This window comes from Calonectris borealis, chromosome 2 (assembly GCF_964195595.1).
Source record: "Calonectris borealis chromosome 2, bCalBor7.hap1.2, whole genome shotgun sequence".
NCBI classification, from domain to species: domain Eukaryota; kingdom Metazoa; phylum Chordata; class Aves; order Procellariiformes; family Procellariidae; genus Calonectris; species Calonectris borealis.
Window position 1 is genome coordinate 169,574,565 of NC_134313.1, and position 27,592 is coordinate 169,602,156.

At 43.4% G+C, this 27,592-nt stretch overlaps 1 protein-coding gene across 2 annotated transcripts in view; it reads right to left on the reverse strand.

Annotated features, from left to right (window-relative positions):
- MYL3 (myosin light chain 3) overlaps window positions 1-17,060 on the reverse strand; it is a 38,761-nt gene extending 21,701 nt beyond the window's left edge. Inside the window, exons 1-2 of one of the 2 annotated variants that reach the window (XM_075140823.1) lie at window positions 16,861-17,060; window positions 16,326-16,468 (exon numbers count right to left, since the gene is read on the reverse strand). In XM_075140823.1, the coding sequence (XP_074996924.1) occupies window positions 16,326-16,448 (123 nt within the window). In that variant the 5' untranslated portion in view covers window positions 16,449-16,468; window positions 16,861-17,060. Of the gene's footprint in view, window positions 1-16,325; window positions 16,563-16,860 lie in introns of those variants that run through there. The other variant, XM_075140822.1, reaches the window with a different exon arrangement.
- Between the last annotated feature and the right edge of the window lie 10,532 nt (window positions 17,061-27,592).

Consider the following 27,592-nt stretch of genomic DNA (forward strand, 5'->3'; position numbering starts at 1 on the left):
TTGACGGCTGGCTTCCCGCCTTCTCTGCAACTCCCCCCTTCACCAGCCTCACCAGCAGATGTTTGTTCAGATGTTCGCAACCATGGAAGAAATTATAAAACCTAAAAAATACCTTCTGTTAAATCCTGGAGGGCAGCCTGGGGTGTAGGAGAGGTCAGACGTTGCCTGTGCTGTCTGCTTGAAGTAGACAATAGCTCATGGGTTGGGTCTCTAATGGAGAAGAGAAGACCCCCAAGGATACAGCTTGTGAACCACATTGCAACACTTCCTAGGGACTTCACGCCCTCAAACCTCCCGGTGAGTGGGTGCTAAGAAGGAAAACGGCTCATGTCTCAATCCACGTGCATGGGGACAGGTGGACTCCACCATTCCACACATAATTATGGGACAGCATTGCACTTGTGCCCCTTGCAATATCATCATCTTAAGACAGAAGGTATCAAACAGGACAGGGAAATTAGCCACCAGATAATATATTTGGTGGATATGATATGTTGGAAAGTGTCCAGGAAAAGTGAAACACTACTGAATATAATTTGGTAAACAGCTTAAGTAAGGAAAAAAAGAGACATTATTATTATTATTATTACACTTCTTATTTTGACATAAAAGCCTTTCCCTTTGTCTTTCATTTCCAAAATCAAATGTTTTGTCTTGCAAATACTGGCAGCTTTTTCTTTTTTTTTTTTTTTTTTAAATTCAAATATTTTTATATTGAAATGGCATATTTCATGCAAAATTGACTTAAAGAATCCCACTCCCCCACATTAGATCACTCCAAATCCTACCAAAACAATTCTTTTTGGGCTGAACAAATCCATTTCAAGTTGCCAAAAAAGAATTTTTGTGGCTTTTTTGTGTGTTGCTGAAACCTCCTCCTGAAAATTCAAGCTGGTTTCTTCTAATATTTTAATTCCCCCACCAAGCCTAAAAACAACCACCCTTTGCTAAACTAATTTTCCTCTCAGATGACACGGTTGTGTAACTCCTGTAGGTTGCTGATTGACGTGCCAGTTATGCTAGTAGTGAATGAGACCATATGAGGCATTTAGTTGGCCTAAGTGAAATGAGTTTGATGGGTCTCAGGCAAGACGTAGCAGAAAGACGTCTGTAAAGCAAAAAATCTCCTGGAAGCAAAGGAGTCATTTTTGGATGTGGAAGCTGAAGCTCTTGCTCGTACACAGTGAGGTCCCCTGAGAAATAAAACACTTTGGCAAAGTACCTCCGCCAGCAGCACCAGCCACCACAACCATCTACCATGTTTTTCTTCCTCCAAGGACTAGTCTGACAGACTAAAGGTTTTGCAGCCCAGCGATACACACAAAAGAGCTTCAGTGTCCTGGGTAGAAAATATTAAGGTTTTCCCAGACATACCCTGACACGACTTTGCAACGTGATGCAAACATCACTCTCTCCCAACTCTGTCCCAACGGTGTTATATTTCTCCATCGTTGGCATTGCAGCCATCACCACCCCAAGCCCTCCTAGGGATGGGATGATGCCAACCGCCAGCCCCCAGCAAATCCAGTCCATCCTTGTGCACTTGCAGCTCCTGAAAAATCAAACAGTAGCTGGACCCCTTTAAAATGTCATGCCCCTTACCCTGCAACTGTCTCGAAAAAAAAAAGATTAAGCTGCCAAAGGGTCACCGCGATAACATGCTGGCAACGGGGAGAGCTCTGCTTTTGTTACATGAAGCTGGCAGGCGTAGCGCACATGCCGCTCCCAAAATAATCACACTGTAACCCAGCCCCACTTTCAAATGGGCCAAAACTTCCCTGTAGAAAATCCACGAGCCCAAATTAATATCTGCCATACTTCGTACTCTGGGGGTTGGTTTGGGTTGGTTTTTTTAAATTATTTTCCAAAGCAGGACGTTATTCATTGTGAGCTGAAAAACAACGTGCTCTGATCTCACTATGTAACCGCAGCCGTACTGGATGTTCCTGCCCGTCCCCAGCATCACCAGGGAGCTCAAGTCCGAAAAGCTGAGCCCCAGCTGGGACGCTGGTCAAGAGGAATAGAAATTTTAAATCCTGCTCTTTTATCGAAATTTCAAATTCCAATAGAAAAAAGAAAGAAGGAGAAAGCCTTTCCCTCTCCCTGTCACCACCACGAGTTTTTCCTTTCAGTTCAGCCTTCTGGGGTCCTTTGCTTGATTTAGAGGTTTATGTATTTATGTAGAAAGAAGCCAAATCTGAAGTTTCCTACAACTGCAATTGGAGCTGACGTTTCAGAATTTTGTTTTGGGTTTGTTTTTTTTTTTTCAGTCCCCTTACAACAGTGTCAATGTCCAAAACTTGATCATATTAACAAGTGCTCTGACCCGTGACGGTTTTCTCCAGGCTGACATTGAAAAACAAGTTTCTTCCGAGACCCACGAGGTCTGTGCCTGTCCCGCAGCCTCAGTCCCCAACACCCCTTCGCCCTCATTACAGCCAGCTCCTGCCGTCATACGCAAGGATGTTGGAGGCAGATTCAGTCGTTGTGTTTATGAAGTGCTGTCACCAAGCAGCATGGCATTCGATGACATGTCATTTCTGGACAGAGGGGGGTGCATTTGCAGGGGGGGTAGTTCATTTTGCAACCATTAAATCAAAGAGAGAGAACATTTTTACCCCCTGCCAGGCTGTGACTCTTACCTACTAGTCAGCACTAACCACAAACACTGAAAAGTTTGAGCTATTTTCCTTACCAAGATTTTATCTTTTTTTTTTCCTTCCTTTTTTATTTTTCCCCTTCTTTTTTTTTTCTTTTTTTTCACCCAAGCATTCAACAGTTATTGTTAGGCTGCTCTTAACTATAGCTGGGTTCTCAACGATGCCTTTTTTTATTTTCTTGCTCCCCATTGTTGTTTTTTTAAGGCTGGGAGGGTTATAAACTGGTTTGTTTTTCTAAGATCATTCACAGGAGCAGACTTCTCACAGGAGATTTTTCAGCCGCGTCTGCTCGGTGGCTGCGATGTTCCGCTGCTTCCCAGAAAACACAATCGATGGATTGTCACTGTTTCTATTCTGGGTTTTGGATGCGTAAGTTTGCTGGAGCAAAGCAGTTTTTGCAGGCTGGAGGCTGGGTTGGCTCCGGCCGGGTTGCGGGCTGAGTGCCACCTTCCTTCCCGGAGCGATCCCGGCAGGATGGGCTGTGGGGTTCGGCTCTCCTGCACCTGTTGGAGGGCTGGAAGGGGGGCACAGGTCCCGGAGTTGGGCATCCAGGCACCTTGCATAGCTACGGTGTGTGCTTACACATGCACCGGGCATTTGGATAAAGAAAACAAACTGCATAGGGGTGTATGCATGGGTGTAAATGTTTGCTTGTCTATATATAAGTCTGTATATATATGTATATTGATTCATATTTGCATATGAATATACATAAATGCACACTCACATTTCTTTCCTACACACATCTATGCACACATATGCATACTATGTATTTTTATATATACTTTATATATATATATCTCTCATAGAATTATAGAATAGTTTGGATTGGAAGAGACCTTGAAGACCATCTAGTTCCAACCCCTCTGCCATGGACAGGGACACCTTCCACTAGACCAGGTTGCTCAAAGCCCGGTCCAACCTGACCTTGAACACTTCCAGGGATGGGGCATCCACAGCTGCTCTGGGCAACCCGTTCCAGTATCCCACCACCCTCACAGTAAAGAATTTCTTCCTAGTATATATTGTATGCACAACGCATATTCACAACCATACACACACATTAAACCCCAAGCCAGACAGAGAAAGCAGAAGTGAGAGATGATGGTTTATAAAGGACCAGTGTAAATCTGCACTGATCCTTTTAAACCTAGAAACTAGGATCTTTTGGATGCAGAGCACAGATCTTTGGAAAAGTAGGATGCAGGTATTCAGCTGGGATAAATCAGCATGGGTGCATGCGTGACTGGAGGGGGCTATGCTGATTGACCTGCTGCTGGGAATCAATCCGTGAGGTGGACAGCATTCACGAGCAAAAGCTGCTAAAGCTCTCCTGATCCCTGTTATTAGTGGCAGCAACACCCAGTTCCCTGGCTATGGCTGGGATTCTGGGAAGCAGCTATCTCATCAAAGAGAGCTGGGCTGCAAGCTAACCACATATCCTGAGCATAGCACGATGATTTCAGGTTAAATTTAGTTGAGTCCCTCTTCTCCCTGTCTGCTTTTTTAGGATTCAGGTTGCAGATAGGACAGGGGAGGGAACAATGCCACGTAAGATACATGCATACAATGAGACATGAAATTAAACTCAAGAAGGAAATTTGCTTAGGAGGGAAAAAAAAACCATTCTGGAGATTATATTGGCATTGCCCCTCTACTAATATTACATCCATTCCCTTTCCCATATTTCTTTCCACTTCTTTACACTGGCCAGCATATGATAATTTTATACATACATATATATATATATGAAATATTGTTAGGAAATTTGATGTTGTTGTTGCTGTTTTTAATAATACCTGGGCTTTAACCAATCCTTTTGCCACTTGGAAACCTTGCAATAAAGTCTAAGCAACCCATTAGTCCTTGGCCTGGGGGAGGAAAGAAGACAGAGGTAGAAGAGCTCACTATTAGTCTAATGTTAGAAAGCCCCATAGTTTGAGACCATTTACAACCCCTGCAGCTTTAGGAGAGGCTGGGATGATTTCGGACCCAGAGCCCCCGAGCCTGTGCGGCGAGGTGGGCAGGTCTCATGGCTGGAGCCATGTGCATAGAGAGGCAGCAGGAGCTCTTCCCACGCTCCTGCTCTTGGTGCAGAGCTAACTGGTTACCCCGCTTTTGGCCAGAGCAGGTACCCACTGCACGCCTCTCCCTGAAAATCAGTGTAGATACACTCTGCCTTTTTCTGCTGCCAAGAGGAACTGCTCTGAAGTAGCTTTTAGGTATTTATATCAGTCCTACTCCTCTAACACATCAAAACCCTTCATGAAAGCCCATCTCAGAGCTATAATTAACACTGTCCCCATTTTGTTGCTGGAGCATGTAAGTGCAGAATAGGTCTTTACCCAAGGTGATTGCAATCCCAAGGTGATTGCTCGTGGGCTTGTACAGAGAAGCTGAAGGGCTCTTTTGTTTGGAATGCTTTTCATCTGGAGATGCATTGCCCTGGGCCAGCATGGCAAGGACTTGGTGACAATTTGGTAACCAACCTGCCCCTGAGAAGGGATGGGGTGCAGGACCAGGAGGGAAGGCAGAACATCATCATCTGGCTCTGAGTCACATCCCCATCCAACTCATGACCTGTGTGGCTCTGCTCCACACAGGGAACACCACTAATGCCTTTTTCCATCCTGTCAGCACAGACACCAGGGAAAAGTGCACCCAGGCACCTCTGCCCGAACACTAACGTCTTTGCAAAAGTTAGGGGAAACCCAAAGTTTCTGTTTCTGTTAAGAGCCACTGTTCCTCTCCGCCCCCATCCCTCCTATAGCTACTCTCAACATTTTTTCCTCTTCCCTAAGTGAAGATTTAACTGGTTTACGAGAGGAATAAATACTCTGTCTCTACAGTCCAGCTTTCCAGCAACTTGGGAAAAGTTAGCACTTTGGCCAGGGCCTTCTGCATGCTCTGAGCTGTGCATTTAATTTAAATTTAATAGTTATTGCACGTTACACAAATGGCGATTAAAACCATATTGATTGAGGTTTAGCAGCTATGTGAGAAATGCAGATCTTATTACAGAGCTGCTCCGTATCCCGAGTGTGCTTTTAATAACTCCCTGCTCATCAAGGGGCAGATTGGAGAGAGGAAAAGGAAAAGGCAAGGCTGGGAGGCACCGGCTGGATGGTAAGGCTGCGGGTCGGGCAGCTCTCACTCTCGCTTCCCACCTCAGGCACACACACCCATAGCACGAGATCTCCACATCGATATGCTGCTTACTTTCCCATCTATAAATCAAAGAAAACCTACCTCACGCACAACTATAGACATGCAAACAAACCTACAGAGGCCACATCCACACCACGTGCTGGAGCAGACAAACACGTTGGCTGAGATCTCAGAAGATAAATTTCTGTGGCAGGATGTATTGCCATAAGGGCTTTCTAGGTCAGGACCTGCTGCAGGGCCACTTGAAAACCCCAGAAGCTGTCAAAACAGGGTTTATTTGCTATTGTCTCATCCCCCGCCTTTACAAAAAGCTGCAAAGTTCATCTGGTGGCAAAGCAGAAATAAACAACCTCTTGTGTCCTAGCTTGTCTGAGATAACAACTGAAAAGGGAAAACAAACGGGGACGATAATAACTGCATTGCAATCACCTTGCTGAGTGCAGTGCAAACCCTTTCAAACCAGCTCTTTGCTTTTGCACAATTCTTTGGTTTGCACGATTTGCACGATTTCCGTGCTTCACACAGAAATGAAAAGCAGGCTGGGAAGTACTGCAGAGACAAGGAGCGTATAAATGTCAGGGGAGACAGATAAAGATGTGAAACATGCAGGGTTACAAGGGGAAATGTAGAGGGAGATGAAAAAAAACCCTAGACACGTTTGCAGAAAACCTTACTTTCGATGATTTCAAATGACTCGGTAAACTTGGGCTGCCCTTGGGCAGGGTTTACCCAGTGCCACAGCCTTTTCTTCTGCATTAGGGAAATAAAGTTGACGATGTTTAAGACCCGCTACAGAAATTGTCTTCTTTCCATGAGAGACTAAGGAAAGTCACGTTCAGAAAATCCGGCTGCACTTCTACCTCAACAATCCAGATAGACTCAGAAAGCGGCACATTTCACTTTACATGTGAATTACTGAGGATTCAGTAATGCTGCAACTCTTGAGTTATTTCAAATAAAAAAGAGCATATGAAACTTGACAGGTTTTCATCTCTACATCCCTCAGACCAAGCTGAGCTGTTTACAGGTTTGGTTTTGTACGTCCCTGTGCCACAGACATCAGACATTGTAGAAAAGTTATTTTTTGGCAGCTGCATAACAAAGACTTGGAAGGGGAAACTGCCCAGAAAAATGATTTTAAAAAAAAAAAAATCATACTACTACATATCTTAGGGTGCCACTGAGCAATTTCCAAATTTTGGGGGGAAAAGTCATTTTGATTAAGAATGAAAATAGGTTTGGGTTTTGTGTTCTACTTGATGACAGTTTTAGTTGGAAATGAGGGACAAAAATTGTTCCAGATTGGTCAAAATGTTCTCTTTTGTCCAAATGGAAGTAATTTCAACCATTAAAAATTTCTGGGTATTTTTTTATATAAGAAGGAAAGAACCCTCCAAAATTAATAGCTGTTTCAGATCAAAAAAATCTAAACAGGGAATTAACTAAAAAAAGCTGAAACTGGTAATTTTCTTTATCCTTTTTAGATTTTTTGAAAAGTCTTTGAAAAATCTGAGTGTATTTGCAAAACATCCTGGTATCACCAAACTGCACTTTTCAGGACTCCCCAAAAAGTATTTTTATGAGAAATGTCACCCAGCCCTGCGAACAAGAGAGATATACAAAGATAGCCAGACTCTCGTTGGCCCAGAAGATTCATCTGGAAAGTTCCTTCGATTTCCAGTGCTATTCGGTTTTGGCCCTAAGAATGAGTGGAATATACCACCAAGAAACCCTTTTGCTGTGTTTTATTGCACGCTTGCTCAACGTCTTACTATTTCTTTGCTGCTTTGCATCCTGGTCTGCATCTCTTGGGATTCACCTCTTTTGGGGATGCTACAGCCCCGGGGACTTGAGTCATCCTTCATCCCCTCTTCTGATGAAACATTTCTCTGGGTCAAGGCTACAGGTTGTTTCCTAATGCTGAAATAACTCTTTACACTTTCAGGCACTGATTCATTTCTGTCAAGCAAGCTGCCAAATTCATGTCAACCTGGGGCCATCTGCTCTGAATGAGGGGACAGGAGGGAGAAAGTTGCTCTCTCCACTATTAAAAGCTGCCCCACAACGGCCGGTCTGGCTGGGAACGTCCTCTGCTTCCAGAGTGACACGGAGCGTGATAAATAAAGGAGAGGATAAAAGAGCAGAGCTGCCTTTAGAAGCATGCTATGGCAGCGTGGCATTTTAATGATGCTCATCTCTGGGGTCCATCCAGAAGCACTGAAGATAATTGTTAATGGGGCATTATAAGCTTGATCATCACCTGATTTTTATGTGCAAGGCAGTGTGTCTCAGCCACCGACTCCTGAGAAATAGCTATGGTAGCTTCATACAACAGCCTCTCACAGGCGGGGAGGCTTTGGAGAGGGAATAGAGACTGTGCTGACAGCCCTGGCAGCATTCTCCAGCTGAGCTTCCCCTCCCCTCCGCGCCTGGGTGTGTGCAACGTGTGTAACGTCAGATCTCTGCACCCCCCGCTGCGCAGAGGGCATGGGGCAAGGAAAAAGCACCGTTTATGGAGAAAAAGTGCCATGCCTCAGACTTTAGCTGTCCTGAATGGGGAGGAGAATCCCTCCAGGAGGATGATCCTCTTCCAGTTCCCACCCAATTGCTGCCCACTATGACCTGAAATCCTCAGGTCAGGTTTTTCCTAGGAAGGACCACAGGCTGCTGAAGTTGGATTCCCCCCAGCTTCGAGGGGGTGACGGATGGGGAGGATGCGAGATTTTCTTTCAGACGTAGTAGAGATTGCTCAGGTTCAGGATCCTGCAGATCCGTTCTCCTCCGTGGTCGGTCCAGAGACAGGATTTTGGAGTAGGACCATCATTCCTTTTAGAGCAGGGCCTTGGGCAGAATCGCTAACATTCCGCAGCCAATGTCTATACTGTGGAAAAGTCCCCAGGCTGGTAGAAATCCAAACCAGTGGAGCTATACAGCACCGTACAAACCAGATAGTTTGACTGGCTTGCATCCAGGCACAGTCCAGCTCTGGCAGTGTTCTACTGGTGAGCATCAAGTATTTGCAGTTCTCAATAGCTGGGGCACAAAAGTGAGCTGCCAGGGCTCTTCACTGCATCCAGATCATGGCTTGAGTGTTCCTGCTCTTCAGCGGGCCCTCTTTGCTACAGCTGCTTCATTCAATCTACCTTAGATGGTCGTCTTCGGGTGAAATAAATGAACTTCTGAAAGTGCTTGTTTCTCTTAGCAACTGTAGTGGGAGCCTGAAGACACTAGCTCAGCCTTGAATATCTAACTTGTAGATGCCTGAAATACAGCAGGTGAATCCAACATTTTTTCTTCCTTCCTTTCTTTCTCATTGGGCCAAAAATGCTTTTCCCTAACCAAAATTTTTGGGCTCAGTAGAGCTTGTCTGGGTCAAAATCTGTGTATAAAATGTCAGATTAGATGATTTAACAGCCTTAAGCTCTATAAAACAAGTACTCGCCACACTCACTGACATGAAATGCTAATAGATCATGCAGGAGCCTTTGGCCTTCTTCACTACCTTCATATTTCTATTTGGTGAGCACGGCAGAGGACCCTGGTTATCCTGGTTATTCCAATTGAATGGAATTTCTCCTATTTTATTCTTTTCTGGTTCTTCTCCTGTGCCCATCCCGAGGGTATCAGGGCACTTTGGTTCATTAGCTTTCTAGTGCAAAAGGGCAGTGGGTTGCGTGTTAATTAGTTATGGAAACTTTTTAATAATGCAATCCAAGCCTCCAGTGACTTTCTGCACTTATCTGGATAGTCTACTAAGACCCTGCGCTTGAGGTAATAACTCGAAGTTGTGCAGCCGAAGGTTTTAGGGTAGAGCTCCTTTTTCTGCACTATAACCAGCTGAGATAGACGTCTCATCTAAGCTAAATGTCTAGGTTCCCTCCCTAGAAGCCAGGCTGGCTTTTTCCCCTTTCAAGTAAAGATTCATCCCATCCTGAGAAAGATATCTGGTATTTAAAATAAATGGCATCTGAAATCTTCCTCTGGAGTTACAGCAGTTTGTACCACGGTTATGCTGAAAAGGGAGTTGTCTCCATGCATCTGAAGATATTTTGCCAGATCAATGCAATTTTTGAGTACATACCTAAGAGGCGTTCGTCGCTCGCTAAATTAAAAATAAATCACAATAAGCTCACAAAAGTTCTCACACCTTTCCAGAGCACCGGTCCATAGCAAGAACGGTGAGTCAGAGGCAAATCCCATAAAACCAAAAGGAAAAATTTCCTACTGACTCCCACGAGCTTGCAATGGGGTCTCTTGTCTTTGCTAAACTTTTAGTCGTTTTTGCCTGGGGCCTCCTCAAGACTCACTACTCAAATTTCTCTGTGCTTGAAAGGCTCAGGAAGAAACCACTGAGAGAAAGAGGCCCAGCGTGGGCTCGGTTTAGCCTGGCAGGTGTCTGCCCACTTCAGAAACCTTCAAATATGTGAGCACAGGAGGGAAATTGCTCTCTAAAAGTATTTCTGCTGAGATGCACTGTAGGCCAATCATAATAATGGTGATGACAATGGGAATATGTAACACCTGGAAGGAACGAAACCAAGGGAAAAAATAGGTTGGGGAGAGAAAAATGAGAGGGTGTTGGGAGGTTGAACGCATATGGTGGCCACCTTCAGCTGTCTTGATGCCTGATCTTGGAGGCTCAGGTATACACATATAAAGAGTTCCCACATCACTCTCAAGGAAGACTTGGCCAAACTCTCACTGAGATCTAACATCCTGACAGGTTTCAAAGAGGGCAAAGACCTGCATCCCCCCCACATCTTACTAAAACATAACACGATTTCTTCTTCCAAGCTGGGTATGATATGTGTACACTGCATGGGATATCCAGACAGGCTTTCTTCTGAATCAGACAAGCCCTTAGTTGTCTGGATGCCTTTAATATGTCCTAGGTCATCATCTACCCAGAGACTCAAAGAAATGGTCCCCACACAGAGCAATGAGCTGCCCTGTGTGGGTGGCTCAGGGACAGCTCTGTACCACCTTCTACCTGGTGCACTGTTGACATAGATGTGCTTTCCTCGTGTACAGCAGGGGTGAAACAGGTTGGTGAATGGCTTTGAAGAACCCTGCTCCTGTTGTCTCTGCACCAGAGGGAAGGGGTTCTTCAATATGTTGGTTGACATCATGCCCGCACTGGGATGTCCTAACCTTGGGCCAGCAAATGGCTTTTTCTGGCCATCACACAACCTTTCCTGCACAACCCCTGTTGTGTCATGCTTTCCATGGGTCTATGTTGCAAAGGACCTTACATTCCTGCCACCAGCCAGCTACAAGTTTATCTGCTGTTGAGCCTCGCTCGCCAGAAGAGATGTGCGCCCAGGAGCTCCTACCCTGTTTCGCTCACACATCCAGATAAAATACTTCTTTTGCATGCTCAAAATCTCTGTCAAGTGGGCCAACACATCAGCTTTCTTATTCACGAGGAAGCCTTTTTGCCTACAAAACCCTTCACCTCTACACCCACACCCACAGACTCCCCTCTCTCCTTACAGAAGTCAGGGATGTAGCTAAATACCTCTCTCTCAATAAGAGGTACATTCAAAACCTCTCACAAAACCTCAAGCTACAAAACCTCAAGAAATCAGGGCACACACCCCATGGCTACTGATTGCACACACAAACTCCTCAAAAACGTTGCTACAAAACCTCTGTCTCACACAGGTACCTCTTCAGACACAAAGGCACAAAGGTGTCATATGCTGCTTCACCCTCTCTTGTACACACATTCATTCCTCTCATAAACTGAATTTCTTTTATACAGCCACATGTTTAATAGAGCATATATTTTCTCTCATGGACACTAATGCAACACATTTACCCAACAAACAAAATCCTTTTTATCCACAAAGTAACTTCTGCTTTTTCATTCCCCCATCTAAGCCCTTCTCACAGGTATGTCCACTATTAACTCATATACATTTCTTCCATGTTAAAACTCGCTCTGAAATCATCATTTCAGTCACTTCAGCCCAGAATAAATTCTTCAGCAAGGCACCAAAACTGCTCTGACAGTCTCCCCTAGCAGGACATTTGTTGTAGAAATGGAATTTCTCTCCTTGAAAATCAATCCATCTCTCCCAAGAGACGTTTGCTTCCCTTCCCCCAGACTGCAGCCTCCCCGACCTCTGCCCAGCTCTGCTTCACGCTGCGGCGGAGGCTCGCACGTGCACCCCTGCACGTCTGCCTGGCTACGACCCTGCCATCGCACTGCGGCACACTCGGTGCTTTGGAGCTGAACAGACAAGTCCGGCAGGGTCTCATCTTTACCAGTGCTGCACGATGCCTGCTTATTTCCCTCGTGGCTGCTCCCATCCTGGATGCTCTTACATCTTTTCTTGCAGAAAAAGGGAAGGAGCATTTATTTTTTAGTATCCCTGCAGATGTTCAGAAGCCTGCAGGGCTTTTCAGGGAGAACAGGTTTCACATGGCTTCAAGATCACAGCACTCCACAAAAATAAACGATGACTGTTTTCTCCCCAGGCACCTGTATTACTGCATACTGCTACAATAAGCATATCAAGTGATGACGTGGGAAAATGGGGTTATTAAGGGTAACTCTATATGGTAAGCCAGATCCTCACATATGCCAGCTGTCTCTCTGTGGCCTTTTTGTACCCAGGACTCACTGGACTTTGAGCACACGTCATCTCAGCTAACTTTAGCTGCTGAAATGTTGGCACCCAAATATCTGTCTCATCTCCCTTTATCAAGAGATCAGCATCTCCAAGGGTGATTCAAGCCATCCTGATACAGGTGTTTAGCACCGCTAAACAAGGAATAAACCTCTAGAAAGTTTCTCTCTGCTGATTATAGATGATCTGTTTAAGATCAATGATCATCTTCCCAATGGTTAAAGCTAAATAAGCCAGTCCCACTTTCTGTGTCCATAACAGTAAAAGATGAATCCTGTTTTGCATCAGTCTTACTATTTTTCAAGAGAGCAGAATATATTTCTGGCAAAATGTGCCCCCCTGCTAAAAGCCAGCATTCAGGTGGAAATGAATTAGATATATGGAAAAGACAATCTTCTTGCTACAAAATCTCTTCAGGACAATCTATTCCCCAAAGTAAAGAGGTTGAGGGGCCATTCTAGAGAAACACTTTCTTAAACAAAGACTTCCTTGTGGACTCAGCCAAGCTCTTACAGAAAAACAAATGCACAAAGAAACCCCAAAACTCTTATCTATGAGTTGCAAACAACATTCAATCGTACCCAATCTACTTTGAAAATTTCTAAATATTGGGTCAAATGCTATGGGAATGTACATGTGAGTAACATTAAAACTTTAGAATAACTGCATGTAGGTCACTGTACCTGACATCCCAATACAGACCCAATACAGATTGAGACCGTGAAGCAGCAAGAGAAAGATAATGGGAAAATCTAATATGATTCTGGAGTGCAAAATAAAGCTCTTAGACCATTATCATGACAGCAGACTATAACAGTCAGGAAAATTGAAACAAGAAGTACTTTTCTCTTCCATAGAAATATTTTAGTTTTGAGACTTTTTAGTGTCTAAAAAAAAAGTTTAAAAATTCCAAATACAAAATTGTGCAATAAGGTCTGAGAATAAATATTCATAATTTGAGACATTCCCATCAAAAGATGCATTTTGATCATTTTTAACATTTTGTTTTGATACAAGCTTGTTTTTCTAGCCTTTTTTTAACTATAGGCTATCTTCAGCATGAAAACAAGAGCCAGTTTCATCCTGGAATGCAGAAACGGAATGTTTGGAGAATTTCAAAACTCATTAAAGCATTTTTTTCAAATGTTGTACAATGATCTAGGGAGGTATTCTGATCTACACCAGATGGCCTGAGCTGCACCAGAGCTAGGTTTATGGAACAGGAAGCCATATATTTACCAGACCCAGCACTTGTGCACAAATAACTTCAATTTTGACAAAAGTGTTTTTGATGAAAAACATTTAATTGAAAAATTCCCAGGAAAACTTCTCTAGAGAATATCATCTCCCCTTGGTACAAGTTTTGGAAAAAAAAAAAAAAACACCAGACCCAGACCATGCATCTACCAATGCTTTCCCTAGTCCAGTTTTGTATATAGTAGATAATGGAATTTGATGATTTTGAAATTGTGATGACTGCAAAGATGCATATCTATTTTTTGAGTGGTACCAGTTTGGGGTTTGTTTAGGTTTTTTTTAATTACAACTCATCTCTCTACTGGACTTAGCTGCTCTTCATACCATACCACAATGTCATAGTATCCCAGCTGAATATTACCATAACGTCATGGCATCTCAGCTGAAGGTATCTGTGCCCTCTAAGAGAAGTTATTGCAATCGTCCCCTTTTCCTTTTACAGTGCAGGAATGTTAAGTACAGAGATGTTAGCAGAGAGCTGGATCCCACCACGTTGCCCAAGGTCACGGTGGAAGTGCTTCTCAGACACAGCATTAACTTTGGTGTCATTATTCTTAAAACTAGCCCAAAACCAAATTCCTTGTAATCTGACTTCTTCTTGATACAGTTACAAATGATTGCTTTTTTTTTCACCAGTATTTAAACTGAAAAATTTTCAAGGTCTTTATGATTCAAGGAAGAACAAACCCATTTTCAGTGCTTCCTTTGGTAGAAAACCCCAGTTGCAGGAGTCAGTCCCATGTGGAAGAAGCAAATGGTTTCAGCAGCCCATGATTTACATGCTACCCATGAGTCCTGTTTCGGTGTGCTCAGGAGGCACACTGAAGAGACAGATGAACTTACTCCCTTTCTCACATAGTTTCTGTGTTTTCCTGAGAGGGGGAACTACTCTTTGAGCTGACAAGAGAGGGTCCCAGAGAGATCACCTCAGCTCTGAGGAGCTGGTGCCATGATGGCAGTGGAGATCTGCCCATTTTCCTCTTTGGCATTACCTAGTCTTGTCTCATGTCCTATGGTCACCTTAAACACAGGTGATCACCAGGACTCCCCTGTTGGTTGCTCAATTTCTTGTAAGAAACAGGAAAGAATCTGGCTGCTTTAAATTAATCAACAAAATAATGCTGATTTACACCCAGTCATTGTCTGGTCCAAATCCCCACGAGAAAGAAACCCATGAGATGCTGCAAAGCTCCTCTTCTTTTCCCCCAGAGCAATGCCTTTTCCCAAAGGACAATTCCCAAAGGACAATTCCCAAAGGACAATGCCTTGCAAAGAAATCCTGCTATGTCTTGCAGTGTCTATCCGTCATGGGGTATTTACTGTGCAAATAATATGGGAAAGCTGTTCCTAGAGATGCGTGCAGGGGTCTCTGACATTGCCTGTGAGTGAGTGTGGTGCAGAAGGAGCAAAGGGGAACTAGTCATTTTTAGACCTTTATTTGCTTATTGCATTTTTATAAGTCAAGAGGTCACTCTTTGATAGTCCATTTCATCATTTCTACAGGAATATATAATTTCTTTCTCCCTATCATTCACTGAGAGAAATTACTTTTGAAATAAAAGAGTCACTCTCAGATATCTGCTGAAGGGTCAACTCCCATGGAAAAAAGCCTTTGAAAGGGAAACAAATCTCCAGCATCCTCAGTAGGAATTACCTACTTCACAGCTTTAAAACCTTCAGTGTTTCCTAAACATTGGCAGTTCCCTGTCCATGGGGTGGTTCACTGAAAGGGCAATGTGATGCCAGTTAGGCAGCTCAGGATTAGAGCAGTGACCCCAAATTCTCTCAAAACCTATTTCTGAAATGGCCTTGGAAACATAATCTTGTCCGTACACATTTGAGCAAGACTTCAGCAACCCCTGCTGAGATCAGCAGTGACTCTTTCCAGCAGAGACTTCTCTAAAGGAGAAGAAGGAGGAGAAGGCTCATGCCCTTTGAAGGAATCCTTGGGGCAGAACCTGAAAGCAGCAGGTCATTCAGGAAATCTGGATTTTTGCCCAAGTTTCTCTCTGCCTTCCAAAACACACACATAAGCACACAGTTCCTTTGTCATTCAGTTGGGCTTTTCTCGAAAACCACAGGAGGTACCACTGGCTCACTTTAAGAAAGTCCCAAGCTGGTGATGTCTACCAAAGCAATGCATTCCAGGCAGAGAGAAATGAATTCAACCCATGCTCCAAGCCCACTCCAAACCTACAATCTAGCCTTGGCCGTTGGTTAGTTAGTGGTCAACCCTGAGTACAGTCAAGCCTTCCTGGCATCTACCTGCAATATTGCCTGCAATAAGTTTCCCACTGAGGTCAGTGAAGCTTGCGTGCAATAAAGTTTGCTACTTTGAGCATAAGATGGGACCAACAGGTCTGAACATCCTCAGATAAAAAAAGATTCAGCTTTTAGCTTCTCTGTTTAGCAGAGCCCCTGATGACTTTGCTCCCACTCTTACTCTACCTGTGGCAATTGCCTTTGCTGCTCATCTTCTGCTAAAAACCAAGAGCTATTTTTGGAGAATGTTATCTCACAGCATGGAATACACCACCACCAGAACCACCACCAACCCAAGCCCCACCAGCCTGCTTCCTCCCATGCCAGATTAAAAGATACGTACTTTGATAGAAGCTGGGTTAAATTCGACTTCTTTTTTGGGTTCTGGTTCTGCTGGTTTAGGCGCTGGTTTGGGTTCTTCCTTCTTAGGTTCTGCCTTCTTAGGTTCGGGCTTCTTTGGAGGCATGTTGGTTTGCTGGTGGGCTGCTTTCGAGAGGGAAAGAAGGAGACAGACAGGAAAGAGGTGGCTGCTGCAGGATAAATCACCAGCGCACACAGGTCTTTATCCCTGTCCAGTCTCTTGAAGTCACACATTGTGTCACTCTCAGACCTGTCACATGCCAGAGCTTACAATAGGGCCACTGCTATAAAAGGACAAGACATTTACCCGGCTATTTTAGAGCCATCCGATACGGCATTGTTACAAATTAGCACTTAAATGGAAAGAGAGTTTGGGGGTTTTAGGGCTGAGCCTGGCGCTGGGTCAAACATTTTTTGGTGTGCATGTGCATGCATGTACGTGTACAAGGGGAAGTTTGGGTTACGACCCAGGTCCCATCGATGGGTTTTATCCTCCCCAGAGCCACGCTGACACTTACCTTCCCAGCTCACTTGCTGCAGAGTGTCTCTCTTTCAGGCTGGACGGCACCCCTGGCCTTTGTTGTGCTGCGGTTCATTAAAAGACAAGCACAGATTTATATTTAGACATGAGGATGGAGCTATATGGGAGGTTGACCATCAACATGTCAGCTGGCGCAGGGGAGAATTCATGCCTCAGATCACACACTGGTCTTCTCCTGGGAAGGTGCAAAAAAACAGTATTGCTTATAGCAGAATGTATCTAAAACACACACGCAGGGGCTAGGATAGCACGTAAGTACATCCTCATGGCTGAGACTTTCCAGACCATTTTAGGGACTTGAATGTCAAATTCCTATTAAAATAACTAAGATAAGGATATCCATTTGAAGCTTTTCTAATCCCGGCCTCACTTTTATTTAAATAACCCCCCTTCAAAGCAAAATGGAGTTAACAATTTTCAGATCTGTATTCGCTTATGTCATTTTTCTAAATCAGGAGGTCACTCTCTGAGACACGGTCGCTTCCACATTACTTAGATTTTTTTTTTCTTCCCAAAAAAGACATCATCCCCTGTAACAAGACAACCACTCACCAAACTACAAGGTATTTGAAAAGGGGATCTATGCTGGCACTTCAAATAAATATCAGTTGAATCCTAAATCTCTTTTTTTTTCTTCTGATAATCTACCATTCAAACCCCTCTTCCCAACACCGCTACCAGCCTGACCCCCCAGTGCCTGCCTCTCTGCCCTCCTTGGTTCTCTGGTGGCTCTGCTGGAAAAGCGCTTGTGCTTTATCCTGCCCAGCTGCTCCCAAATCGCGGCACATCCCTTACTGGCAGGACACAAACAGCTTTGAAGTGCGACATGAATACTACGCAGAAAGCTGGCCACCCCTTTAAGCTGCTGGCTCCAGCATGACTTCAGCAAGTGAAAAGAGTTGGGGATCCTGAAGAGACTGGAGTGGGAATGGAAGAGGGCTGAGCTTGGTGTCTATACACCATAGTGTGCAGTTCCAGGTCCTACCTGAATGAGAGCCTGCTTTCTGATTCCAGGTTTGAGGTAATGCCACAGTATTTATCGCAGTAATAAATACATCACTGCAATAGCGTGATTATCACAGTGATGGTAATTTGTGCTTTTTGGATAATGGGAAGCAAATCTCATTCCTCTAATCAAAGAGGACACTTCGAGAACATTGTCTATGACAGGAGCTCTGAGCTGCTCCTGACCAAGCTGGTGAGGTGTTTTGGTGTTTCAGTGTTTAAGGGACAGCCTGAAGAACTGCATTTTTCCGTGCAGTGTGTCACCTTCCAGGAAACTCAGTTCTGGTCAAAGCTGGTAGTAAAGAAGGGATGTGTCTCCATGAGAAGCTGTGCAGAGATCTGTCTACTCACTCTGCTCAGACCAGACTCTAGTCCTGCCAATACTCTTCAGTTCACAAAAGCCACAAGACCTGCTCTGATGGAGCCCACCAGTCCCAATCCATGTTTGGGTGGTCACCTGGGGAAGAAGTTTCTGCCAGCAGCTTACCAATGTACCAATCTACTCACTATAACCAGTGCAGCCAGGGGAGCAGTTCAGCTTCCCTAAGGTAGAAACATATATTTGATCCCTGGATTATAGGGTGGGATTTGTTTGCATTGGAGATGCAACAGAGATGCACTAGATGATCCCACCTGGCCTTCAGCTGCCGTTGCGGAAGGGCCTCAGCCTCCCATAGGGTCTGTGCCATAACCACATACCTGTCAGTCTCAGATGTGTCTCAGATAAGGTATCAGGAAAGGCTCTAGAAACACTTATGTAGGCAAATTAATCCCATCCCCTGTGAATTATTAAACTATAGGACACTTACACAGTTCTGGAGAGGCCATTGTAGGCAGAGGCATCTCAGATGACACCAGGTACTTGCATTTAAGCAACAGGGTGAAGCCATAGGCACCTACAGCTGAAAGAGATGCATCACCCTCACACTGAATATATGGACTAGATCTCTGTTGGCTGTGATGGGAGCAGAGCCACATAGTTCACATAAAATTATTTACATTGTAGACACCTAAATTAAGTGAGATGAGCCCTAACGGGGCTGAACTCCATCTTCTGAGATTTCCTTCATATTGCAGAGCCCTGGAGTAGAGGTTTTTCTGCAGTTTTCTATTTCTCATTTGCCCATTTTCTGTCCAGGGCAAATAAGAATTAAGTGTGGAAATTAAGTCTGATATCCCTGCTGATCAGAATAAGCGATCCCTCTAAACTTTGCAAGCTGTAGATATTTCTGTGAAGAAATAACAGAAATATGCATTGTTTTCATGCCCTGTATAAAGTTTTGCTGCATTGATTTCTGCACTGAAATGAGGCACGGCTGGAGAATTTTAAGAGCTTTCTACAGACACGAAGAAATGCCAGGGAGTAATTTCACCATGTTCCACCACTACAGACTTCTCGATTGACATCGCAGGAGCCAGCACAGACCCAGGAAATTCTGGGTTCTGCTAATTCAAAGCAGCAGAACTGCAGTGCAAATTAGCGTGCACTCTGAGAGCAGCCGTAACCGCAAGGACAGCATCTGAGCAGGCACCAGCCTAAGCCCGTGAGTGTGTTTTACACAACATTTGAAAAAGCCACCAGGTCTTATTCCTGAAATGAAAACAGCACTGGAAAATACCAGGCAATTAAGATGCCAGCAGCAGCTCAACAGCAGCTTGGGATCTTGTCACCTCCACCTCTGTGAGATAAGAAGAGACCATAATAACAAGGAGAGTCGTATTTCACTTTCTCTTCCGAATTCCACAAATCAGCCATGGTTGGGGGGTTTGTTGATGGGTTTGGGTTTTTTTTTTCCCCTCAGCTGCTCTCTAATAAAAAAACATTAGAGAAATAATATCAAAGATGACCCAGCAAGGTGGCTGAAAGCTCACCGCAGTCTGATTCTCAGCCAAAATTCAGTAGTGATACTGTCATACAAAGATTATCGCAGTATGTCTTTTTATATAACTGTGATAAAGTATATTCACGATACAGCTGGCTTGACACAGTTCACAGAAAAGATCCTTTGCACTGCTGTCAAAATGAAAATGGTTGCAGCATCCTGACACTTTCTGTAAATTGTCAGTTCTGCTTGGAGGGGAAGGCTTCTGGCAATGCCAAAAAATCCCAGTTAGATACTTTGGGTTTTCATTCAGTCTCCTACCTGTCTGTTCCTCTTTTAGACCCATGGCACGTTCCCTCCTGCCTTCTGTTTAGTTTATTTGTGTAGACCTGTCAATGACCAGAACACCCTAACAGATCAGCCCTTTCTCACAGCTTCGGGTGCTTCTTCACTTTACTTTTTCATCCCAGTGTAGCGTAGATGACAGGCAATAGCCCCATCTATGTGATTACTGCATGCATGTATGCTTATCTTTATTTAAATATAGAATGTCAAGGCAAAACAGGGAGGTACGTTATGAGTTTTAAGTACCTGCAGGGCTGGCTAACCACGGCTAGTGGATGTCTTGGATCAATTCCATGGATTAAAGATACTCCAATGCCCTGTAAATCCTTCTGCAAACAGCCAAATCAATGCAGCTAATCTTGCCCTAAATCCCCCATTCATCTCTTCCATGAGGATCCCTAGAGTCCCAGCAGCTGCAAAAAACCCCTGACCAAAAATCCCTCTTCCTATTAATAGGTTTTGAAGGGCAAGGAGTGGGGGGGAGTGCTCTTCAGTTTTTCAGTCATGCTCACAACAGATGTTAGCAGCAGATCTCAGTGCCAAAAAAGCTATTCCAGAGTCACCCTAGAGTCCTACATGAGAGGCTGAGCTAGCTGTGAATTTTCTAGAATTCTCTTGATCATTGGGGTATGATAAGTTTCTCCTGAGAGATGGACCGGGATCATCTTCAAAAAGAACAGAACTCATCAAAACATTTCCCACAGAAAAAAATTGGATTTAAGAACCAGCAAAATAGAATTTAAGTGAAAACAAAATATTCTAGCCAAAGTCTGAATTGTTTAAATTTGGGAGTACTGCCACAGTGCCTTATGATTCTCCGGTCCTAGATAAGTCTGTCTGTCCAGTTTTGCTGGATTCATAGAACAGCTCAGGTTGGAAGGGACCTCAGAAGATCATCTGGTCCAACCTTTCATAGGAAAGAGAGCCTAGATGAGATTATCTAGCAATCTTACTCCATTTACTGCAATTTGCCACACTCTCTCTCAGACCAAGTAGAAAAGATTGTATAGAGAATGTGAATCGCCTCTTTCTGAGAAAAACGATGACCTGAGAAAAGTTAACAATCTTCATGAAATAATGTTGTGGGATATTTGAGTCGAATTATTTGGGGCCAAAACATATCAGTTTTCAGATATTTGACTTCTCAACAGAATAACATCCCCCCCACCCTGAGTAGGTTGGGGGTTTTTTCTGTTAAAAATAAAAATAAAATTAATCTTTGAGTTTAAACTTCAATTCTCTCTTCAAAAACAACCATTGATGGAAACTCTCCAGACATCTTTAAATGAGAGGTTGAGAGCACGTCAAAGATGTTCTCTCTCCAACCAAAAGTGGTTGTGCAACTTTTCCCAATAAGGAATGCTGTCCTTAGAGTTGTAAGATGGCCACAGCTTGAGTGTCTTCCCCAGAGAACAGAGAAAAAGTGTTTTTAGAAGATTTGCAACCAGAAGACGATTTATTTTTCTGCTTCTTCAGTCCCCAGCACAGCAGATGTATTGTCAGCTGTTGGACGAAGAAAGCAAGCCCCAAACCACATCTGCTCATATGCTACTCAACTTCTGTACTTTAATATAACCAAGTTATAAACAGAAAGTCCGATATTTTCAAACAGCAATGGCATTTCAAAGATAGTTAATGGAAAAAAAAAAAAAGAGAGAGAAAAAAAAAGGAAAAAGAAAAAGAAAACCGGACAGGGAACTTCCAAGAAATCTCCATTTCTTTCCCTATTTTTTGTCAACTGTAGAGCTCATCAGTTTTTCCATCCATGCCTTAATACCTGAGTGGTTAAAACAAGACAAGAATATACTGGGAGGAAGAACAGAAGGGGTTATATCCGCATGGAGAGAGGGATGCGGTGGGGTTTATCTGATGGGAAGCTGCTGTGAGCAAAGGTGGAGGAGGACAGAAATAAAGGTAAAAATGAGAATTTTCTCTGAGATTACTGTTGCTGCTCCCATTTTCCATAGGGTCAGTTGTCTGACTGATATTACCACTGCTCCCTATAGGAACATCAGCTCAAAAGAAGAGCAAACGCCTGCCTTTGGACCAACTCTTCAGCTGCTATAAATCAGCGAGTTCCACTAACTTCAATGGAACTATGCTGATTTATACCAGCTGTGGATATGGACCAGAATAGTAGATTGTCTGGCAGTAACCATCATTTACTTTCTGACTATTGGGATCAGGAGAACACATGTTTGCTGTTCATCGGACCGGGGCGCAGAACGGGAAAAAAAGAAAAGAAAAAAACCAGCTGAATCCGTATAGAAAATGTAACACTGAAGATACCAACCAGCAAAGCAGCACTGGTGACACAAAACTAGGTGGAAATGTGCTCTTGCGCTTGCTACATGTGGGATTTAGTAGAAAATTAGTATATAATGGATCCTGTGACTATTTACGTACCACGGGACCAGGAACAGAAACGAAATGCTTGTGCATTACAGCCTTAGCAAACTTTTAAAGTCCTGCTGCAAAATCAGTAAAAGTCTGCAAAAATCAGCAGGAACCTTCAAGTTGGTTGTTGAAAGGCAATAGTGTTAGATGTCAATTAAAAGGACTAATTAACAGCTATTTTGTAGACTTCATGATAGCCTACTTCTTTTAAGTATAGATCTTTATTTTCTTCAGAAAATCATCTAGTTCCTATTAGAAACGTTAGGGGACAGTGATGTCATTTAACTTCAGCGTCGCTGAAATATCTAGCTTTTAGATGAGCGATCAGCTCTGCCTTTTCTTTGTTAAAATGAGGAAACACTCCCAGATGGTGATTCTTTCCAACTTTTGGTCTTTATAACAGGTAGAATGAATATTCTTCTAGACTTTTCTTTCGTTATATGTATTGGCAAAGGAAGTCCCAGCCGTTCACATTGGAGGCTTAACTTTCAGATGCTTAAAGTAAGGAAATTCCACATTTCCATACTCATACAGCCCATTTCATCCCCACTAGGATATTTCAATTTTCTTTTCAGGAAAGGAATAAAATAATGCATTCCTTTATTTCCAAAAGGAGCATACCTACCCCCAGACTCCATCCATCACACTTTTTTATGCCTTTGTCTCTGGGACTCAACAGAGTCTGAGAACTCTTCTCTTTTGAATACTTATGGGCTCCGAGCAAGTCAACTCATGATCTTCTCAGGAACAAAGTAAAATGATCAGCCTCAGCAACTGACAGGTTGACGAGAGGTTCTACCCATACCCTGATCACTGGTTACTTAGCAGGCAAGTAAATACTTCTTTTCAGAGTGACCTTGCAGATCCTAGAGCAGATACTGAAGGCAAAAGTGGTAGATCCAAGTTGATTTATCCAAAAGTCCCCACTGCCATCACCATTTCATCATTACCTTGTGCTTTCAACTTTATAAAGCCCATTATAAGGAAAATGAGATTCACAGAGCTGATTTTAATGGGGCTGTGGCATTTTGCTCTCCTCCTTTCTGCTCCTTTGCTCTCTCTTTTTTGGTACTGTATGAGATCAGCAGCTCATATGGCACTGCAACTATTTTTACAGCCTTTGACTCTCCCCACTTGTACTGCAATGTGGCTGCTGTAAATCTCAAAGCTGAGCGTTTCGAGTTGTTACTAAACCACTACCAAAGACAGCTGCAGTGCAAGGGGTGGGCAAAGGTGGATTTCGTCCTTTCTTCCAAGCTGTGCTGTTTTCAGTGGCATTAAGTGAAAAACAACCCCAGGGACTGTAAGTAACAGCTGCCCTCTTCTAGCAACCTGAAGTGAATTCACAGAGATCTAGCTCTGGACTGGAAAAATGACCCAAAAGGGGCCAGTGGTGGACACGGCGGGGGGGGGGGGGGGGAGCAATTTATCCAGAGTCACAGTAAAGTCTGAGAAGAGGACATCTCAGGAGACTTCTCTGACCTGGTGCTGGACACAGGATATAATTAATCATACAGCCTCCTTAATGGGATCATGTATAAAAAGTTGAACATCCCACTCCTCTCTGCACAGTCACATGCAAGCAAATTTGTAACATAAATTCTTACCACTTAAACCAAAAAGAAGTATCACACGCCAGAGGGGAATGTGGTAAGCATTTTGGGAAGCATCTTCACCTGGACCCATCATCAAACACTGATTTTTTTTGTCCCAAAGTAGATGACTCACAGTGGCAGGTCATACGGCCTAGAGCGAAGTTTGATCTGAAGTCCTCCAGAAACTGAAGATTTCCGGTCACGTCCAGAGTCTGAGCACTGGCCACTGTTAACTACCTCATGTAATTAAGACTCTTACTTTCAATCCCAACAAAGAAAAAAGTCTAGTCAGGGCCTGCAATTGACTCTTTCCTTGTTAGAAGGAAAACACCAAGAGCCAAGTTTGCTCCCACACTGGATCTACAAGTGATCCTTCCCTCCTTCCTCCCTCCCCCTAAATACACATATTCTTTTGTATTATTGTCCATTCAGGTTCCCTTTTAGGAACTAATAGAAAAAAATCCATGGGAAAAGGGCAATTTATCACATTCTCTTGGAAATCTGTCTTACTTGCTTTTCAAAGGGACATGGTTTAATGGGCATGATGGTGTTGTGTTGACGGTTGGTCTCAGTGATTTAGAGGTCTTTTCCAACCTTAATGATTCTATGATTCTATATCACTCCACTTACCAGACAAGAAGCCTGGAAGACTAATCAGGATGGTTAGTTATATGAAATGAGCTCCAGCCAAATAAAACTGTATTTCAAGCTGTGAAGTGGTGGTAACTGCTGTAGTATTGCAACTTTGAGGTTAGCAAAGGTTCCAGACTGAGTCTAAGCCTCCCACTTTTCTGTTCTGATGCTCTCAGAGTGATGTGCAAAAGACACTCATGAATTTTCTGGGTAGCTGTCTCTACTCCAGTCATTATCAAAGCCCAAGCCCAGAGACCATCAGAGCAAGTTCCCAGGACATACACAACTATAGCATTAAGCATAGCTTTGGGAAGCTCTGAGCATATGTTATCTCCTGATGTGATGGGAGATGAAGGCGGAAATCCCACATCACAAGAAACAGCCTTCAAGAAGCCAGGCCTCTCTTGGAACTTTCTGTTCAGCAACAAAAATAGATGTACCCGGCTTATCTCATTTCTGCTTCCTGGAGGCCAAATCCTGCTTGCAGATGAGCACTAACAACTTCAAATGAACCATAAACACTCATGATCTGGCCCTGCTATGCATTTTTCTATTCCTTTTTTATTACCAGAGGTATTTAAAATTCTGGGCCATAACCATAAAGGCAACTTTTGCAGTGACAATCAAAGTAATTTACACCTTGCTATCATTTATCATTATCATTTGAGTCACAGGACTATCTTGAGGTCTCAACAGAATCCAGCTTGCTAGTTACAGACATGGAGGGAAAAAAAATATGTAAAATATAGAAATAAAAATATAAAAATTTAGAATATACATACAAGTGACAGGAGGAGAAAAAGGGAGTGGGGAGTGTTATCCTTTTTTTTTTTTTTTTGTAGTACCAAGGTCAAAGAGAGAGTCTGTGACAGAATTAGGAAATAAATAAATTTCTCCTGATTTTTCCACACTGTACTATACATACTGAGAGCTGAACACAATTCCTGCAGAAGGCACACAGTGTATGTGATGGGAACATACTCATGAAACCTTACACAGCAACGTTTTAACAGTAAATAATTTACTTGATGTTGATGCTCTTTTGTTTGTTTGTTTTAAAAAGTAGAGGGGGTATCAAAAGGGAACATGGAGTCTTTTTTTGTGATGTCACATGTGTAACATTACTGCCACTTCCCAAAATACTTGTCTTCCTTTTTCATGCAGCAGAATTCCTGGCCTGGTTGTGAAACTCAACCCCCCCTGTGAAGGGCTGTAACCCAATCTGAATCAATAGCTTGGGAACAATAGTCACATAGAGTTGGCTGGCAGAAGAATGCCAGGAATGTCCTGGGCTGAAGGACTCAAGGGCTAGCTCTGCCCTGCGCTCTTGAAACCCTGGGGACCCTCCACCAGGCACTGCTTGGCTGAAGAAGCCATGGAGGTGTAAAAAGAGAGCTGAGCGCCGGCAGCCGAGTTAGCATTCAAATATGTGCAAAACACGTGGAGCCAGATCTGCCCATGGATCAGTTCGTGATATACAGACACAATTCAGCCCGCGAACAACCAATATGATCCCATGCTAACCTCCCAGCATTCATACCCAGGACTTGCCCTTGGGTGTATTTCTAGTTACATTTCTTGTTCTGCCTTGGTTACCATCTTATCCTTATATTTCTTATTTCTTTGTTGATCAGCTGGCACGTTTCTGAAGGAGCTTGAGATCTTTTATAAAAAGGTGTCCACCAAACACATTTTTTTGGTCTTGACATCTAATTGATGTTGTTCAAAAATTACCCTTTTCCCCTTTTTTGTTGTACTCTTCCCTCTCCTTCCCCTGGCTTTTTAGTTGTGCCAAGAGAGATTTCCCACAAACAGACTCAAGAAGCTGGAATAAGATTTGGACGGACATCTAATGACTAAAGACTGCATGAACTCTATGATTGGTCAGCTGACCCATTGCTGACATTCACCGAAGCTCATTTGAGATAAGAGAGGTGCAGGTTTTGGGACCTGGAAAACTGTTTGTCATGAGTCAGTTCTATTTAATATGCTTTTTTCACTGGGGAGGCCAGTACATCTCACTGATCTCTCAAGTGTTACTTTAGGCTGAAGTTTTTTCCTTTGACACTGTGCTCTGCTGATCACAGAAAGGGTTAATGATGGATACCCTTCCACATGGAGAATACATCTACAAGACTCTTTTCCCCTTTCATTATAGTCCTCATACGCTTGTCCAAAATGGCTTGAGTATATTGACCTACCAGGCATCTGCCAAGCCTGCCCATCTGACTTTGCCAAAGAGACCAAAATGACACTGCTTTGCGGTGGGAAGACAAGTGTAGGTGGATTGTATGTTGCGATGTCTTATGTCTGGGTTATTAGAAGACACATGGGAAAGAGGCTTGATGTTCTGCTCTTAGGTTTTCTTACTCCTTCAGCTTTCTGTTTAAAGAGATGCCAGGGGTGTCTGGTCCTTACAGATTTACGCTTTTTGTGTAGGATACATTAAATGGCCAAACTCTCCCACTAAGACACAGCCTACTCTATTGTTCACTATATCTACTGAACAAATGTCAAAATTAAAACAAACAAGCCCACCCCCACAGAGAACATCCCACATCTCTGCAGCAATCGTTGATGTAAATAAATAAAAAGACATAAAATAGATAATAACCTGGTCCTGCCCAGTTTCAGTTACAAGAGTTTCTCCAGAGATGATATTGTACAGAAGAAGGCCAAAAGGTATTTTGGGGTAAGGACATGGGAAATATGACATTGAACCTGCATTCTGCCAAGTGTGCCTCTCTGTGCTGTGATACCCACAGGGGATATCAGTCTACTACAACTAATGAGTCATGTCCCGTGAGTGTTGTCTGCAGGATGTCCTGCACACAGCACGCAGAAAGGCAATCCCTTCTGCCCCCCAAAATAGCAATTTATTACCAGTGGTTAGCACTTGACAGCGGTTGAA